This window comes from Thunnus albacares, chromosome 17 (assembly GCF_914725855.1).
Source record: "Thunnus albacares chromosome 17, fThuAlb1.1, whole genome shotgun sequence".
NCBI classification, from domain to species: Eukaryota; Metazoa; Chordata; class Actinopteri; order Scombriformes; family Scombridae; genus Thunnus; species Thunnus albacares.
Window position 1 is genome coordinate 750,054 of NC_058122.1, and position 20,770 is coordinate 770,823.

Sequence of the window (20,770 nt, forward strand, 5' to 3'; positions counted from 1 at the left end):
GTGTGTGTGTCTGTGTGTGTGTGTGAGAGAGAGAGAGTGTGTGTGTGTGTGTGTGTGTGTGAGTGTGTGTGTGAGTGAGAGTGTGTGTGTGTGAGTGTGTGAGTGAGTGAGTGTGTGTGTGTGTGTGTGTGTGTGTGTGTAAGCTGGAAAAGAAGCAGCATAAGACCAACAGACTGCAAGTCTTCCACGCAACGCCTAGGTATATACCAGCACATATGGAAAGGAATGTACACACACACAGCAGCGACTGCCATCTGTGCAGAGCTCCTTGGCGGCGACATCCGCCTACACTCACAGCGAAGAAATAAAACAAACAAACAGGGAGACAAAGCATCTTATCTCATCCTTTTTGGCACCAAAACTGATATGTGAAGGCCAGGCTGAATGTAGATTGTTTTCTGACACATTGGAGATATCAAAGAGAAATGATGGCCAGTTACAATATAATGTAACCTGTGGTTACAATGTGGTTTTGTGAAGAGGCTGTTTTTTCATAAAAAGCTTGTATTTTAAGTCATTCTTTTCTCTAGAACCTGTTGTAAGGAGACAGAAAAAAGTAGAAAAACAGAGGAAGAAAAACTGAGAGTTCCCAGTCTTAGTTTAGCAATAGCATGCTAACATTTGGTAATTACCACTCAACAAGCCTACAGCAGAGGCTGATGGGAATATCCTCAGTTTTCCATGTATTTGGTCATAAGACAAAGTGTCCTGTAGTTTTGGTCATTGATTTTATCATTTATGATAACATTATATTCAGCAAACAGTATTGGCTGTGCCAATTGTCTGCATTTATGCGTGCCATGTGTTCTTAGTATATATGCAATGCCCAGTGGCAAGAGTAAGACCGACCACTCAATGCGCGTTTACAATACAAACCACATTCACCCACTCACTCACACATGGATGGCAGCAAGCTACCACACAGGGTGCTGACACAGCCATTAGGAGTAGTTTGGGGTTCAGATTCATTCTTTACCTCACAAACAGCAACTTGAAAAATGAAGTCTGAACATGAGGTCCAACTTACTTTCTGGAGTTTGCAACCACATCTCATAGCTCTCCTCAGAGGATGGAGCTGCTCAGTTGTCATGTCATGTGATAAAAACTAAAGTAAGTATGTAATTTAGGTCGTGATAACAGGTGGTCACATAACAATTATGGTGATATAAAATTATTTAACAAGAAACAATATATTATACAACAATATGTATGGTATATATAAACTAGACTAAAATTGGTCACAGCATTGACACGGAAGAGGTCAAAGGTCATTGACCAGGAGTCAGAATAATCACATCTGACACCGCTGGGCTGGATGCATCATAATATAAAATTGGCCACAAATACATTAATTTATGGAGAATTTCAGTCTCCAACATAAAAATGACTTTCTTATTACTTTTCCTGCCTTTTTTTCCTCTCACACTTTGTCTCTCAGCTCCGTCTGTCAGTTTTATGTGCTTTAGAAACATTAGTTATGTTTGACATGTACATAAATGATGTAGTTCCATCGCAAGTTTATAAAAATCCATTTGCTCTCTCCTGTTTCCAAGGTCTCTCTCTCAGTGCACACAATGTGGGGCTCAGAGTGAGGGGAGGCTGACGTCGCTCTATAAACACTCCAACCAGATGAGGTCATTCTTAGTGGATGTACACACACTTGCATGACTGAGAGAGAGAGGCTGAGAGATGTCAATTTCCACCTCCAACTGCAAAACATTATGGAAATAAGTCCATGCATTTTCAGCCTTTTACAATTGGTTTTAACTTTTCCCAGTCTCGAGTTCACTTTTTCTAAACACTCGTAATGCAGTGGTATTCCACTTTTTTCATTTCTTTGACAACAAAATGTGCTTGATGTGCAAAATTTTTACAAAAGTGAGTACAAGTCATTCAAAATCAACCACTACAAATATCCACAGCACACTGTGCAAAATTCTGAAAGTCATAAGCTGTTACATTCATGGCCAATATGATTATGGAATCCCAGGAACATAAACTTGTTGCAGGCAATATTTAATTCAAAACATAAATAATAGAATGAGGTGAATAATTCAAATGGATGGTAAATACAAAGCTTTAGTTTTTTTCCTTTGCCAACACAAACTTATAAAATGATATTTGAGTACCATTCCACTAATAGGAGATTAACAAGAATATTGAATTATCAGCCAACAAGCTATTTACACTAATTGTTGGAATTCTTTCTATTATTATTTTTCTTTGTGTACTTTGTAGATAAATTGGATTCCCATTTTTTTTGCATGGAGTTGAGTTATGCCTGAAAGATTAATCATGAGAGTACAATTTTCACATTACATGAGCCACAGTTATAATTAGACAAAGAAAATAAAAAAAGTAACTGAAAATGCCCTCTGCCTCTGCATCATGTTGAGGTTTGAAAAGATATTTGTATTTTGTTGTTAAAAAGAATCAACAGAGTAGTGAGACTTAATCGACATACACAACCCACCATTAGCTAGTTGTATCACATTATTATAACTGCACAAGTAACTTATCAGTATCACCAATTTTGAGTAGTATAATTACATTTGAAAACTATTGAGTCATTTTAATTATACCTCTAGTTTAATGTTTTATTGAAGGTAGAATCAATTGCCCACAAATATATTTGTAATATATCTGGAGTTTAATTTATAGAAAATCATAATCACAGTATAGGTCAGAAAAAAATGCATATTGTTTAGATATTTTCTAAACATTCAGCCTTAAGTTTAGTCATGCTCTCTAGTCCTTTCTATGCTGTATTTATTGTGATGATTCTGTCCTGTACTGTGGTGCATTTGAAAAACAAGTGCATCCCAGTTAGATGTCTCATAAGTATGTAGTACATAAGATGACCAAATATGATAGCTGTTGTCATTATCCTCTGTCTGTGTTTTGGTATCTTGGGGATAAAATTTACTGTTGGGGCAAACAGCTGAAGCATGCAGGGGAGAAACACCCAAAGAGAGAGTAGACGTGGCTAACAGAAAAGGAAAAGAAAAGAAAAATAAAGCAGTGAGAGAGAGGTTTGATGATGTGGGGGAAGAAGTGCAGCAGACAGACTTGGAGAGAGAAGTAATGAGGCTTACAGATGTACAGTATGCCTTCTTTTTGCTGCCAACATGCTTTCTTTCTCTCATTCTTTCCTCTGGTAGAATTACTTGCAGCAAAGAAATCCTCAAACAACACTCACAGCACCCAATACATAAAAAGACCTGTATTTCTGATAAAGCCGATTATGAAAGTTTTCAAAGATTAAAGCAGAGCTGGAAATGTGATTTTCCAGCTCTGAAACACACTGCTGATAACTGATTGCCAGCTTTAAACTGTAACCACTAACATACTGTAAAACTCAACAATGGGGCTGTGGTGTTGAAGGTGAAATCAGGTCCTATTTGTTATCTATCTATTTTGAAATCTCATAACATGTTCATTTTAATATATAATAAATAAATAAGGATGCCTCTTAATTTAGATCTACTGTATACTAGCAGGTGTTTATGTACACTGGTCTTCAGCTGATGACTGGCAAGGCTGGATTTAAACTGGGCAAAGTGAGCAACTGCCCCTGGTTCACGTGTACCAGTTGGTTTGTGGTGAGTGCAAAATTTGTTTGGGAACACACTAGAACGCAATATCAACAGAATTCATAAGGTCCTTAAAAAATCATTGTGGTTGATTACATCTTGAGTCGTATTTTTGTACTTTGTCCATTATTTGTATCGAGATCTGGAAATGCGATGACATTGCTACAATAAAGTGAGATGGGGCAAGAGACATGAGCAGTCAATATGAGTGAAACAGATAATCTGACAGGTTGTAAACAAGCCACTTCATCCAGATTGTGGAACTCACTTTATTTGGAGGTAAAACTGAGTGTGAATGCATCCCAACGCTGCTCATTACACAAGAAAACTGTGTGTGCACAACTACTTTATAGTTTGTGTAATTTTTTTATCATTTACTTGACTGAGCTAAAAGATCAGCTAAAAGATTGAATTCAGGAACTAATCAGGGAGCTGAAACCCAGGAGTGCCCCACATGGAGCCACCACCCAATATCAGCTGCAATGCATGTATGTGCCCTCATCTTCCTCTAATGCCTGGGACACTGATGGTAAGCCCATTTGCAGATGTTGTAAAAAAGCAGGCCATGTTGCTAGGTTCTGTAAAAACCACTTGGAGCCCTTGCCAGCTTTAAACAAGTTGCCCCTGCTGCTGAGGCCCAAGCAGTGGGGCTAGGCCAGGATGATATACTGTCCTCTGATGATCTGGACTATGGCTGTGATACTTTTACTCATAGAATCAACTCTGTGAGGGAAAGATTTAATGTGAGGATACAGATAAAATCTAAAAATAAAAACAATTTACTGTGGCTTAATGAAAATTTGTGGAAAATAATGAAATCTAGAGATATTGCACTAAGGAAGGCAATTAAAACTAGAAGAGACACTGACATGCTGATTTATAAAGGTTTAAGGAACAAAGTTATCCAAGAGCTAAGAGAAGCTCTTGATCTGGAGCTAAGTTTGTCAAATCACACAAAGATATTTTAACTCCCCCTATTGCTCATTTAATTAACTTGTCTTTTAAACACAGCCCTTTTCCTGATGACTGGAAATGTGCCATTGTCACGCCTATTTTTAAATCTGGAGACCGCCTTGAGGCCAGTAACTACAGACCAATAAGTATACTGCCAGTACTCTCAAAGGTCACTGAGAACATTGTCAAACAACTGACAACATTTCTTAATACTAGTAATTTTGGTCTACATTGTATGCAATTTGGCTTTCAATCAAATCGTTCCACGGAAACTGCTACCTTGCACTTAATAGAGCAAATTAAATCAAGACTTGACAAAGGAGGAGTAGTTGGTGCTGTAAAGATCTGCGTAAAGCATTTTACACAGTCAATCATGATGTTTTAATATCAAAACTCTCTAAATTTAACTTCTCATCTGGCATGGATGTCTTCATATTTATCTAATAGGAGACAATGTGTTAAAGTTGGTGACACACTGTCCAGTAACATGAAGTGCACAATGGGTGTTCCACAAGGGTCAGTGTTAGGTCCCCTATTATTTAGCTTATATATTAATGATCTCCCCCATCAATGTCATGATGCAGAGCTACAAATGTATGCAGATGACACCATGGTGTACACACATGCAAAAACAGCCGAGTTAGCTGCTTCTAAGCTAACAATTGCATTGGAAAGGATCACACATTGGCTTGATCAATCATGTCTGAGTCTAAATGTAAACAAGACAAAAGGGTATGTTTTTCTCTAAGACTATGGTACAACCTCCTAATGCTGATATTTTCATAAAAGGTGAAAAAATTGACATAGTTACTGATTTTAGATATCTTGGTGTGACACTGGATCCAAATGTGAACTTTAAGAAACATGTTAACATATTAGAAACTGTCTCTCTTTGGACACAGCCAAGATATTTATGCATGTTGGGGGCAGGCTGGAGAAACAGCCATAAAACCTCTTGAGTCTTTATACAAACAAACTTTAACAACTCTGGACAAAAAACCAATGCATTTCCATCACTGTAGGGTACTGGAGAAATACAATTTACTGAACTTTGAGAATCTTAGATTATTCTCAAATTTGTGCCTAGTTTATAAAATTTTAAATGGTTTGGCACATCCACTATGTGACTTTGTGTCAGTAAATTCTATTAGATCCTCCAGAATTTCCTCTTTAAAAGATTGTACCATACCATTTTGTTGCATTGCATTTAGGAGGTCAGCTTTCTCTGTGAAAACCACAACTCAGTGGAATGCCCTACCTGATGATATGAAGAACTGTAGTCAGCTGTATGACCATTGAGTCACACAACTGAGTTTAGTTTACATTACTTCTAATTGACATTGTGGGTGTATGTGATGTGTTGTGTGTAGCTTTCTAGTTTGTATTTTGTATGGTGTGTTCTGTGTGTTTTTTTTGCTTTTTTTTGGGTGGGGGGTGAGGGTTGCTTTTTACTGTTTGTTGTTGTGCTGTTGTATGTTTTTTGTCGGGGACTACAGATGCAAATTAGCTTCAAGCTAACTCTGGTGCAGTGCATCTTTAATGTTTCAAACTGCACACTGACCCATTCAATAAATAAATAAATCAAATCAGATAAAGTGTCTGCTGTTACTGATTGGCCAGTTCCCATAACAGCAAAACAACTAAACCATTCTTGGATCTAGCTGATTATTACAGATGCTTTGTCTCTGGATTTGCAAAAATCACCCACCCCCTAAATGCACTGCTGGTGGGCATCCCAAATGACAAGAAGTAAGCCTCCCGCCCCCTTAGTTGGTCAGTGTGTCAAAAAAATGCTATCCACCAGCGCGGTTGGACTGGTGAGACAATACAAGAGACTGTGTATCCAGGGAGGAGTCCTGTGCTGTAGAATAACTGACCCTAATACATATGAGTTACAGTTTCAGATTGTGTGTCCCGCTTCCAGGTGTCTAGAGGTGTGGCAACGGCATCATGAGGCTGCTGCTCATGCAGGAGCAGGGAGGACACTGACCAGCCTGAGATGGCACTTCTTCTGGACAGACATGGACAAGTAGGTACGGGGGTTTCAATCTGGGTGTGTCACCTGTAGTCTTCAGAAAGACCAAGCTGAACCCCGGGCCTCTTTAACTCCCACTGATGTTACATACCCCTTGGAGGTAATGGCACTAGACTTCCTTTCCTTCAGTAGGCCAAGTGTTACCTACCAGAACATTCTAGTAATGACAGAAAAGTTCACCCGTTATGCCTGGGCTGTGCCATTACGTGACCAAACTGCAAAGGCTACCCTGCGTACAGTTTAGTCCCATATCATTCAAACATTCAGTTGCCCAGCCCCATTCCATTCAGACCAAGGCCCAAATTTGGAATCTGATTTGATGAAACAACTTTGTGACTTGCATGGTATCTCAATAAGCTGCACTACCCCATACCATCCAGTTGGTAATGGCCAAGTAGAGCGAATGAATCAGACACTGTTGAATATGCTATGCACCCTGGAGGCAGAAAAACAGCACTGGTGGCCTGAACACTTACCTGAGCTGTTACAAGCTTACAACAACACAGTTTATAGTGCCACAGGGTTCACTCCTTCCAACCTCATGTTTTGGCGGCACTTGAGGCTGCCTGTTGATGTTGGGTTGGAAGCAATGGACACCAGGCTGACTGGTGACCTTGGTAGCTGGGTTCATGTCCAGCACCAAAAACTAATCTATGCCTAGCCCGTAAGAAGACAAGAAAGGCAGCTGAGCACGCAAAACAGTGCTATGACCACGTGCAACACCATTGCTCATAGGCGAAAGAGTTTGGGAGCACAACAGGAACAGGCAAGGCCAAGGGAAAATGCATGGGAACTGGGAGCCAGAACAACAAATAATACTAGAGATAGTGGGGGAACAGGTCTACTCTACAAGGTAAAGCCAGAAAGAGGAGGCAAAGAGAATGTTTTACACAGGAATGCCCTTAAACTTTGCACAGCCCCTCAGATTCAGACCCCTGTAGCCAAGCAAAGGGAAGAAGATAGGATTCTGCCTATGATTTACTATATTTCTCGTCAAGGTCAGACAGCAGCAGACATGGTTGAGGGTGAGGAGATTCAGCCAAGGCATTTCTCTAGGTCAAATAGGGTAACTTAAACTGGCAAAGAGACTGCCAACCTTTAGCCATGTGGGAGGGGTGGGAGGGGGGGGGGGGGGGGGGGGGGGTTGTGACAGGGTCAGAAAATACTTTTTGAATGTTTTTATCGGTATGCTGTGTTTTTATTTCACTTTGCATGTGTTGATTGACACCTTTTACTTGGTTTGCTGTGTTAACTATTACTTCTTTAGGCATGTTTTTTATGTGTGTGTGTTTCAAGTATTGAACTTGGCACGATAAACCGAACAGGGAAGTAATGATCCTGGAAGAGACATATCTCCAGTCATGCCACTAATTGAAGAATGAGCGACAGGTGTGGCAGCACTGCACACAATTGTTTAGGGCGCTTCTCATACAGAGAGGGCTGAGGAACGACAAGACACAAAACACACAAGCAGACTGGCTAGTCCGGAGAAAAGCCCAGCGACAGAGTGTGGGGCAGTCCGGCAGTCACCAGCCAGTGACCCAGGAGTTGCCATGGGACTACGTGCAGCAGCCAGTGTCCACCAACACAGCTTCACTCGGCAGTTGATCAGCTGTAGCAAAGGAAAACCATCCTATGGGGTTGGAGCAGCTTGGCAGCCAGTGTGGGAGGACATGGACGTGGACATGGAAGAGGAGTCGTTGGACTGACCTTGGACTTTTTTAATGGGTTTTAACCTTGCTGTTAAGCAGCATTTTTTAGATTAACTTTATTACATCTTTATTTATACATTATATGTATTTATTCCTTAGTGATCTACTCATACTATTATTTATTCACTTAGTGGCTTACTGTTTTATCTTGGGTGGTACCATCCTTTGTATTCATTTTAAAATTGTATTAAATCTGATTCAAACTGAGTTTTAGACTCCTGCCTGGTTTGCAATTCTGCTCCCCCAATTTTTAAGTGACGCGAGCCCTCTAGAGCCCTAGGGCTCTGAATTAATCCCAGGTGTTGTTGGCTTCTTACTTACATCATCCTTAAATTATATCTGGTGTTTTGAGGTGCAGCCCTGCTGTTCCAAGCTGGGCTGGGTCACATTTGATTTATAGTTTCTCCTGTTGGTATCACAACAGCAACACTAAACAGGTGTATGATATGTGCTCAAGCTGTAACATTCTTTAACTATCTTCCCACAATAACTGTATTTACATTCTTTCATTCACTGTGTGTTATGAGCAATTAGGATCATACAAACAACCCTATGAGGGATGTCTCATCAGATTGCTATTTGCTATATACTGACTTAAACAGAGTGGTGTCAAGTTGCTAGTTTGTAATTACTGCTATAATCAGGTTTCCCCAGACATGCAGTTATCCATGGAGCTTAATTTTTGATTCAGATAAATACTGCATGGGTAAATCAAGTTTGAAAGTCCAACCAAAAAAAAAAAAAAAGAAAGCTAAGTGATTTTTGCAATGCTAAGGGAAAACAATATTACTATGCAAAATAATACATTTTTTATGACATTTAAGGCCAGTGCTGTTATAAATATTTATGAAAATGAACTGAGTTGTAAATCCTTAGAATAAATAACTAGCAGAATTTGTCACCTGCAAGGGTGCACACATACTGTATGCAGCATTAAAAATCATATGAATTCTGTTAGAACAGTGACTCAAAAATGGCTCCAGAGTGATAATCAGATAACACTCAGAAAATAACACTGGAGGGTCTGTTTTTTAGTTTTCTTATTCAGTCGTAGAAAATACAATGGAAGGGGCTGTAAGAGCTTTGTGTGGATTTCATCATCACCTGAATCTACACTGACAGCTTGATCTTCCTCATACTGTAACTGGTGATGTTGGAATAATCAGGTGATTACGGTTTAAATGGGACATATTTCAAACAGGGATTGATTTGTATGTCTTTAGAAGTGAGTAAGATGTAATCCACTGACTGTTGAGAAACATGACATAATATCAGCAGCCACTGTTGCTGACTATCAAGCAAACCCCATATCATATTTCCCAATCAATCAATCAATCAATCAATCAATCAATCAATCAATCAATCAATCAATCAATCAATTTTTATTTATATAGCGCCAAATCACAACAAAAGTAATCTAAGGGCACTTCTCACATAGAGCAGGTCTAGACCGTACCAATGAACAATAGTGCACCAGAAGAAGTAAGGTTTACAAGATTACACTGAGAATTGAACATTGTATGATAAGAATGATATTTTAACTTTTTACACTGAATTTAAAACAACCTGAGTTTTCAAATCCCGGTGCGGACCAAACCTGTGAGACCTGAAAAGGTGGGTCTCTGTCTGGTTCTAGCTGGACTGATGCAGTTTATTTGCAGTATGAAAGTAGGCCAATACTCAAGTAATTACAGTAGGTGGCTTTAATATTCATGTGGACATTAATAATGACAGCCTTAGCACTGCGTTTATCTCATTATTAGACTCAATTGGCTTCTCTCAGAGTGTAAATACACTCATCACTGTACACTCATCACATCACCACACCCTCGACCTTGTTCTGATATATGGCATTGAAACTGAACATTCCCACAAAATCCTATTTTATTAGACCATTACTTGATAACTTTTGAATTCTTATTACTGGAATAGATGCCATTAGACAAAAATGTATTCACTAGATGTCTATCTGATAGTGCTGTAGCTAAATTTAAGAATTTAATTCAATGCCATGTCTCAATACAACAGAGCACTCTTATGCTAACTATGCTAACTGGATTTTACAGGAAGCCAGTGCAGCGAAGCTAAAATTGGAGAAATATGATCTCTTTTCCTAGTTTTTGTCAGTACACCTGCAGCTGCATTCTAGACCAGCTGGAGAGTCTTTAGGGACTTGTTAGGACAGCCTGTTAATAAGGAATTGCAATAATCCAGCCTAGAAGTAACAAATGCATGGACTAGTTTTCCTATATCTTTGAGACAGGATGGTCCTGATTTTTGCAATATTACGTAGGTGAAAAAAAGGCAGTCCTTGAAATGTGTTTTATGTGGGAGCTGAAGGACATATCCTGATCAAAGATAACTCCCAGATTCTTTACAGTGGTGCTGGAGGCCAGGATAATGCCATCCAGAGTAACTGTATCATTAGATAATGTGTTTCTGAAGTGTTTAGGGCCAAGCACAATAACTTTCAATTTTGTCTGAGTTTAGTAACAGAAAATTGCAGGTCATCCAAGTTTTTATGTCCTTACGGCATGCTTGGAGTTTAGTTCAACTGAACATTTAATAGTCTTTCCACAAAATCCTATTTTAATCCCATTACGTAGTAACTTCTGTATTCCTACCACTGCACTGCATGCCATTAGAAAAAAATTCTTCACTAGATGTCTATTTGAGAGTGCTGTAGCTAAATTTAAGGAAGCAATTCCATTAGCATTGACTACAATGCAATACAATATACAAAATACAATACAGTTCCAATACAACAGAGGACTCTCATGCAAAGTTTATTCCTTCTCAAATTGATCATCTTGTTGATAGTGCGCAGGGTCACTGCGAATGACATTCGACTTCATTGCCCCTTTAAAAAGAAGATAATAAAAGGTTAGCTCCATGGTATGACTCCCAAACCCGCAAATTAAAGCAAACAGTGAAAATTTGAAAGGATATGGCATTCCACCAAACTGGAAGAATCTCGCTTAATCTGGCAAGATAGTCTTGAGATATATAAGAAGGCCCTCTGTAATGCCAGAGCTGCCTATTACTCATCATTAATACAGGAGAATAAAAACAGCCCTAGGTTCCTTTTCAGCACTTTGGCCAGGTTGACAAAGAGTCATAACTCTATTGATCCATGTATTCCTATAGCTCTCAGTAGTAACGACTTCATGAGCTTCTTTAATGATAAAATTCTAACTATTAGAGACAAAATTCACCACCTCCTGCCCTCAACAGGCACTGATTTATCCCCAAAACACATGAACCATAGAAACAGCTGTAAAACCTGATATATATTTAGACTGTTTTTCTCCAATCCACCTTCCTGAACTAACTTCAATGATTTCTTCATCTAAACCATCAACCTGTCTCTTAGACCCCATCCCAACTAGGCTGCTTAAGGAAGTCTTACCCTTAGTTAGCACTTCTTTACTAGATATGATCAATCTGTCTTTAGTAACAGGCTATGTATCACAGTTCTTAAAAGTAGCTGTAATTAAACCTCTTCTTAAAAAGCCTACTCTTGATTCAGGTATTTTAGCCAATCAGTTGTGTGACTTTCTACATAACGATAGTTTATTTGAGGATCTTTCAGTCAGGATTTAGGGCGTATCATAGCACAGAGACGGCGGTGGTGATAGGGTACTATCAGCTCTTTTGGGTACAATACCATTAAGGGCTTTGTAGGTAAGGAGAAGGATTTTAAGTTCTATTTTGGATTTTACAGCAAGCCAGTGCAGCAAAGCTAAAATTGGAGAAATATGATCTCTTTTCCTAGTTTTTGTCAGCACATGTGCAGCTGCATTCTGGACCAGCTGGAAAGTCTTTAGAGACTTGTTAGGTTAGCCTGATAATAAGGAATTACAGTAATCCAGCCTAGGAGTAACAAATGCGTGAACTAGTTTTTCTGCATCTTTTTGAGACAGGATGTGCCTGATTTTTGCAATATTGCGAAGGTGAAAAAAGGCAGTCCTTGAAATTTGTTTTATGTGGGAGTTAAAGGACATATCCTAATCAAAGACAACTCCCAGATTCCTTACGATGGAGCTGGAGGTCAGGGCAATGCCATCTAGAGTAGCTATATCATTGGATAATATGTTTCTAAGGTGTTTAGGGCAAGCACAATAACTTCAGTTTTGTCTGAGTTTAGCAGAAAATTGTAGTTGTCATTCAGGTCTTTATGTCCTTACGGCATGATTGGAGTTTAGTTGACTGGTTTCATCTGGCTTCACTGATTAATATAATTAATCATCAGCATTACAATGAAAATGTATGCAGTGCTTCCGAATAATATTACCTAAAGGAAGCATATGTAAGGTGAATAGTATTGGTCCCAGCAAAGAACCTTGTGGAACTTCATGTCTAACTTTTGCATGCATGGAGGATTCATCGTTAATATTTACAAACTGAAATCAATCTGATAAATAGAATTTAAACCAGCTTAATGCAGTTCCTTTAATGCCAATGAAATGGTCCAGTCTCTGTAATAGAATATAATGGTCAGTGGTGCAAAATGCAGCACTAAGATCTAACAAGACAAGTACAGAGAGAAGTCATTTGTCCGATGAAGTTAGGAGATCAGCTGTAACTTTCACCAGTGCTGTCTCTGTGCTATGATGTCTCTAATAGTTAGAATTTATCATTAAAAAATCATGAAGTCGTTATTACTGAGAGCTTTAGGAATACATGAATCAACTCCCAGAATGCAGCGTTACCTGTGGTTCTTAGAGTCTCCAAAAGCAGAAGCAAGAGCCTACAGCTATCAGGCTCTTCTCCTGTAGAACCATCTTCCAGTTTGGGTCCGGGAGGCAGACTATGGAATCAAATAATGGTCATAAATATTTTGAGCTTGTGAATTGGAGCTGTAGAAATATTTTGTGTATGTGTAATTAAAATTTGTGCAGGACGTTTTTCAACAGTGAGGTTTCACAAAGTCTGAGAGACAGACAACAAACTGTTGTGCAACTCTGAAGTTACAACTACAAACTGCAAGTTAAGAGCACAAATTTTGACCTTGTTTTTACATGTGAATCCTGACTGGTCAAATGCAGAGTCAATCTGTCCAGACAGAGGGCAGATGGTTCTGTTGCGTTCATCCCCCTGCAGGACTTGAAAGATGGACGACGGTGTAAGTTCTCCTGCAACCCAGGTGGGTTTAACTGTACTTGAGGATGCTGTAGAACTTAATGGTAAGCATTTAATGTGTTGTGTATTTAGCTTGCAGTTAGTTCGCTGTCATTGTAAGGTAACGCAGTCGTTGTCCATCTTTCAAGACCTGCAGGGGTTTGAAGACAATGGAAACATCTGCCCTCTGATTGGACAGACTGACTCTGCATTTGACCAACTGGGATTCACACATCAAAACAGGGTCAAAATTTGCATTCGTAACGTGCAGTTTGTAGTTGTAGCTTCAGTTTCCCACACACAGGTAGGAAATTTGTCTCTCAGACTTTGTGAAACCTCACTGTTGAAAAAAATCCTGCACAAATTTTAATTACACATACAACAAATATTTCTACAGCTACAAAAACTTTTTAGATATGCAAATTATGTGTGCACAAAACTTTCTGACACATGCACAAAATATTTCTACAGCTGAAAAACTTTATTACACATTCACAAACCATTTCACAAGCTCAAAATATTTATGACCATTATTTGATTCCATAGCAGCCACCCTCTCTATGTTTAAGAGTAGGCTTAAAACTTTCCTTTTTGATGAAGCTTATAGTTAGGGCTGACTGGGCTTGCCTTGGACTAGCCCCTAGTTATTAGGGATGTGCAGAGAGCCCAGTATTTGTATTTGTATCTATATTGTTAAGGCAACAAAATTATTTGTATTTGTATTTGTATTTGAATAAAAGTGGAAATAGGCATACAAATCCAATACAATTTTTTTTCATTCAAATATTTTAAAAATTATTTGTTTTCAGGGGGGGAAAAAAAGTCAAATATTAGCGCACAGGTTGGTTAAATTGCTATCTCAGTCTCTGTCCTCTGCTCCGCTGTCACATCTATCAACAGGTCTCAATGAGGGGAGTCACATCCACCTGCTACATGACACATTTCTTAATGTAACTCCCGGAGTTGGGGGTGTTTGCCAGAGATAAAGCACACACAAAGTGTTCACAAGGGACTCTCCATAACTTGTTGTTCCCTTTCTCCTTTCCACAAAGTTAGGTTGTAAAAACTAGGCAATAAATGAAAAGTGCAAAGCAATAATTGCCTTTGAAGTTCTCCCTTATACGTAACATGCTGTGCTGTTTGTGTTATGGGTGTATAAATAGGTAGAGGTCTGTCTGCATTGAGGTAATGAGTAAAGTTTTAGCTCAGTAGTCAGTGCAGTCTATGATCTGGGAGACTCTAGTTTGAGACCCGGTGTGGGGACTTCCTTCATAGGGTAGTTTATTCTTGAACACTTATTGTAACACTTAAATTTTCTAAAATTAAAAGCACAATTAAACCAAAAACAGGATTTTTAATCGTCTTTTCACTTTTATTCAAATACAATAACAAATATTTGTATTTCAACAAATACAGATGCAAATACAAATACTGGGCCCTCTGCACATCCCTAATCTCCACACCATGTCTCAAACTGGAGTCTCCCAGATCATAGACGGCTGCGCTGACCACTGAGCCAAAACTCAGCTCATCACCTCAGTGCAGATAGACCTCTAGGTATTTATACACCCATAACAGAGACAGCACAGTGTGTAACGTGTAGGAAAAAATTTCAAAGGCATTTATTGCCTATTTTTTACAACCTAATTTTGTGGAAAGGAGAAGGGGACTAACAGGTTATGGAGAGTCCCTTGTGAGAATTTTGCGCGTGTCAGCAGCTCAGCTTTATCTCTGGGGATCATCCCAACTCTGGGAGTGATGTCCAAATTAGGAAATGTGCGTCATGTAGCAGGTGGATGTGACTCCTCTCGCTGAGACCTGCTGATAGACATGACAGCGGAGCACAGGAGAGAGACTGAGATAGTGATGTACATGACATGTTTTTTTTCTTCCTGAAAACAAATATTTTTTAAAATATTTGTTTGAAATAAATATTCAGAAAAAAAACACTATTGGTTTGCTTTTTCGAATAACAGATTCGGGTACACCCATACTAGTTATACTGCTATGGGCCTAGGCTGTCGGGGGACTTCCCATGATGCACTGAGCTCCTATCTCCTCTGCCCCGTCTCCATCCGTACGCATTCATGTACCATTAATGCATATTACTAACATGGCCTCTTCCCTGGAGGTTTTGTGCTTTCTCGTGTCACAGGTTTCTATGGATCATGGTCACGGACTGCTTGGTTATGGATAGCGGGCTTCCATGGATCATGGTTGTGGACTGCCTGGTTATGGATAGCAGGCTGCTGCCATGATCCTGCTTGATGCCCACCCCTACTATTGTTATTATTCATATTTCTATTATTATTATTATTGTTGTTATTCTTATTATTGTTGTTTTTGTGCTTCTCTGTGTCTCTCTCTCCCCTCTCCCCCTCCTTCTTTCTCTCTCAACCCAACCGATCAAGGCATATGGGTGCCCACCTAGAGCCTGGTTTGAGGTTTCTTCCCATTAAATAGGAGTTTTTAGCTTTCCGCTGCTGCCAAGTGCTTACTCATGGGGCAATGTTGGGTCTCTGTAAATTAAAGAGAACAGTCTAGAATTGCTCCATGTGAAAAATGCAGAGATAACTTCTGTTGTGATTAGGCACTATATAAATAAAATTGACTTGATTTGACATTCACTGGGGAAAAGTACACCGCTAACATCAGCTAGCAGGCTAGATAGCTAATTAGCTGCTTAGTTGCAGCACATTAAACAGCATGTAAATGTTCCTAAATGTCACTTCAGTCCAGTTAGATGCTGGTGTGGTTCTTACTCTTCAGTACCAGTGCTAGCAACACACTGTCTGCACATGACTTATAGAACTGTTGTCAATCAAACACAGATACAAACATGCCCTCCTGCCAGCTGAGATGAAAAAGAGCATTTCTGGTATTTTTGATATTTCCCTGGAAGCAGGGAGAACCCTGCAAGGGACAACCCTGAAAAGAAAAGTCTTCACCAAACCTTTAAGCCCCCATGTGGAGGATATGAACATTTGTGGCCACAGACTACTTGTAGTAGCAGTATAATTAACGGGCAGATAACTACAACTCCCACATCATCACCAGTGCTACTATTACATGATATACAGAATATGAACCATGCTTAATGACTGTCAGCATACTTCACTTATTTTACCTTTTGTGTTATTTATGAAAATCATGAGAAATCTGTAAAAAGTAGACACGGTTTTAACACTATTTACATGGTTTGATTCATCCTTACAAGTTGACTTCCACCAAATAGTACTGCCCTGCAACCCCATAGTGAGGCTACTTGACAGGAGAGGACTTCTGAGATGTTGCCTATAGGCACTGCACCCAATGGTTGCTCATTAAGAGATAAGACAAACAATTACTGCTCCTAAATACAAAATGTATCAATTTTCCATGTTACAACATGCAAATGGGACAATATCGGTTTAAAATAAATAATAATAGAAAAACATGATACAACCATTAGACTCTGGCACCCAGCTATCCCCAACTTAAACACTAACTTCTCCCGTGATGTCTTACTGTGGCTGTGCCAGTGACCGTCTGACTGCCGGTGTCTGACCCACTCTGCTCGCTGTGGCTCTGCGAAGACGGGTACATGTTGAGTGGATGCTCACTGACGGAGGCCTGGACTCCGGTGTAGTCTTGTGGTGCTGCTGGGTGCTGGTGTGGATGTGGGTGGGAGTGTGGATGTGGGTGGGGATGTGAAGCTGTGAACTCAGCTGGAATGCCATTCTGGGGAGGGGGGGCAAACTGGGCTGATGGGTAAGCCTGGGCCATGGATGGGTCCGGGGTTGCCGGTGTGTCCTGGTTACCCTGTACAGACAAAAAATGCAAATTTTAATTCAGAAAACCATTTCCTGCAATTCCTTACTAAAAGAGTAACTTACATAACAGCCCCTGAAAATCACCTGTTTTCTGACCTCCAGTGGTTTAACTTCTCACTTTGCTGCAGTGATGCACAGGTGCCTGGAGTACTTCATTTAGTACTCCAGGACACCATGACAACACTGTTGGGTGCTAGTGTCAGCATCAGGCCAGATGTACCCAATAAATATTCATTATCAATAACTGAAAATATGGGAAATACATACAACTGTACTGGAAAATCAATCATATTTATTTTTAAGACATTTCAACAAAATATGTTAACAAAATGAAATGGTTAGTAAGTAGATCAGCAGTGTTGGTGAACGGGTTTCTGAATGTGTAGTGTTGTATGGTGTAAAATAAAGATATATGCAAAGGTGAGAGCCAGTGATGGCGTGACAGAGAAGGAATGGGGACAGCTGATCCTAAATGCATTCTGGATGGACAGGCCAGGTTCACCCAGTTGCACTAAACAGTCTCTATATAGCAGATCTGAGTCAGATCTCAGATTGGTGCTGATGTGCTGATGTGCTGCAGTAAGCCTATTGTCTCATTTCCAGCTGCCGACTGTGTTTACTGATAGCATTTTTGCTGCTCTCAACTCAGTTAATTTTGCTAATATTCCTCATTACTGTGGATAAATACCTGCTGTATATTTAAACTTACACTAGTTTTGCTCAAGCACTCTTAGCTCTCTCCTTTTATTAGTGACTTTTTTTCGCTAATCCCACAGTTGTTAGTTATTTTAGCTCAGCAGTTAGCTTAGCAGCTAACTTAGCTAAGCAGTTAGCGATGGATTCTCTCTCTCCCTCTTGCCCCCCTGCTCTCTCTTGCTCGTGTGTCATATGTTTAGCTATTCCTCTGGCTCCTTTAGTGATAATGGTACGTGTAATAAATGTAGTTTATTTGCAGTGTTGGAGGCGAGGCTCAGTGTATTGGAAGCAGGGTTCTGCACCATGGAAAACCAATCATTAGCTTATGTAGTTAGCCAGCCCCAAGTAGCTGGTGCGGGCTGACCTTGCGTAGTTCCTACTCCCCCCGGTAGTTCCCGAGCAGCCAGGAAGCCAGGGTCGCTGGGTGACTGTCCAAAGGTAGCATAGACCTAAGCAGAAGGCATGGCTCACCACCAACCAGTTCACATTTCTAACAGGTTCTCCCCAAACAGTAACAAACCCGTTGAGAAACCAATTTGATTATTGGCAGCTCCATAGCGAGAAACATGAAGTTAGCAACACCAGTGACCATAGTCAAATGCATTCCTGGGGCCAGAGCAGGCGACATAGAATCAAATTTAAAACTGCTGGCTAAGGATAAGTGTAAATATGGTACGATTATTATTCATGTCGGCATGAATGACTCCCAATTACACCAATCGCAGGTCACTAAAATTAATGTTGAGTCTGTGTGTACATATTAGGGATGTGCAGAGAGCCCAGTATTTGTATTTGTATCTGTACTTGTTGAGATTTGTTGTCAAACAAAAGTGGAAAGAGGCTTAAAAATCCTGGTGTTGTTTTTATTAGGCTTTTAATTTTAGAAAAGTTACAATAAGTGTTCATGAATAAACTACCTTATGAAGGAGGTCCCCACACCGGGTCTCGAACTGGAGTCTCCCAGATCATAGATGACTGCGCTGACTACTGAGCTAAAACTTAACTCATCGCCTCATTGCAGGCAGACTTCTACCTACTTACACACCCAAAACACGGGGACAGCGCACTGTGCGATGTGTAGGGAAGAACTTCAAAGGACACAAAACTTTGTGGAAAGGAGAAGGAGAACAACAGGTTATGGAGAGTACCTTGGGAGCACTTCACATGTGTCAGTAGCTCAGCTTTATCTCTGGGTAACAAACCCAAGTGATTTTCAAATAAGGAAATGTGCGTCATGTAGCAGGTGGATGTGACTCCCCTCGTTGAGACCTGCTGATAGACGTGACAGTGGAGCAGAGGACAGAGACTGCGATAACTGACCTGTGCACTGGTATTTGACATGCTATTTTTCTTCCCAAAAACAAATACATTTTAAAATATTTGTATGACACAAATATTCGTAAAAGAAACAAAAAAACAAAACACTATTAGTGTTTTGCCAAATAACGCATTTGTATTCGGGCACACCCCTAGTACATATGCAAAGACTCCGCAGTTTTCTCTGGCCCCCTGTCAAATCCGACCAGTGACGACATGTATAGCCGCACGTCATCATTCAACCACTAGCTGTCGAGGTGGTGTCCAGCAAATGATGTGGGCTCCATAGACAATTGGCAGACTTTCTGGGGAAGACTTGGTCTGATTAGAAGAGATGGCATACACACCACTTTGGATGGAGCTGCTCTCATATCTAGAAATATGGTTCTTAGCAGACTAAAATCATGACAACCCAGAGTTGAGAGCAGGAGGCAGAGCTGCAGTCCTACACGCTTCTCTGCGCTTTCATTACGCCTGGGACACACTGGATGCATGAACCTCAGCAGTGCGTGTGCGTCATTGAACTGCTGCATCTCTCACACTTGCAGCGTCCACACAGGAAGCGTGTCTGCTGTGGCGCCTCTGCCACTGGCAGCCCTATCTTTCTATCATGTTCCCTGTCTATTTCTGCTGAGAACCACACGCGTCACGTAGAAAAAATAGGCAAGACCTTGAATCTCTAAATGACACGACGCAGCAGCCCCGAAATGAAACGCAAGAGGTTCCGCGATGCGCATCACGCATCCAGTGTGTCCCAGGCGTTAGAGCTGTTACCTACCCAAAACTCCATAGAAACTGTCTGTCTGCTAACCACTTAAATCAATTAAATCTAAAGTAAACAGGAGAGGATTCATTCATAAAAATCGAATAAAAATTAACACCACCACTGCAATAGTACAACAAAATAGAATAATTAAATCTGGACTCTTAAACATTAGATCTCTGTCATCTAAAGCTGTACTAGTAAACGATCTAATCTCAGATTATCATATTACTTTATTATGTTTTACCAAAACCTGGTTGTGTCATGAAGAATATGTTAGCCTAAATGAATCCACTTCCCTTAGTCATATTAATACTCACATTTCTCAAGACACTGGCCAAGGAGGTGGAGTTGCAGCCTTGTTCTTAGTCTCTCTCACCCAACCTGGAAACCTTTACAGCCAATTCTATTATAGTGTACAGTTTTCCTGGCCCATACTCTGAATTTTTATCTGAATTCTCAGACTTTTTAACAAACTTAGTCCTTAGTAGAGATAAAGTAATTACAGTAGGAGATTTTTATATTCATGTGGATGACGACAACAATAGTCTTAGCACTGCGTTTATCTCATTATTAGACTCAACTGGCTTCTCTCAGTGTGTAAACAACCCCACTTGCTGTCTTAACCACACCCTCGACCTTGTTCTGACTTATGGCATCTAAATTGAATGTTTAATAGTTTTTCCATAAAATCCTATTTTATCACATCATTACTTAATAACTTTTTAATTCCTATTACTGGACTACACACCATTAGACAAAAATGT

The 20,770-nt window shown here is 39.9% G+C and overlaps 1 protein-coding gene across 1 annotated transcript in view; it reads right to left on the bottom strand.

Moving 5' to 3' along the window:
- The window catches only part of rbfox1 (RNA binding fox-1 homolog 1), a 203,714-nt gene that overhangs the window by 82,863 nt on the left and 100,081 nt on the right, over positions 1–20,770 (bottom strand). Inside the window, exon 2 of the mRNA XM_044332223.1 lies at positions 16,923–17,216. Within this exon, the coding sequence (XP_044188158.1) occupies positions 16,923–17,216 (294 nt within the window). The remainder of the gene's footprint in view (positions 1–16,922; positions 17,217–20,770) is intronic.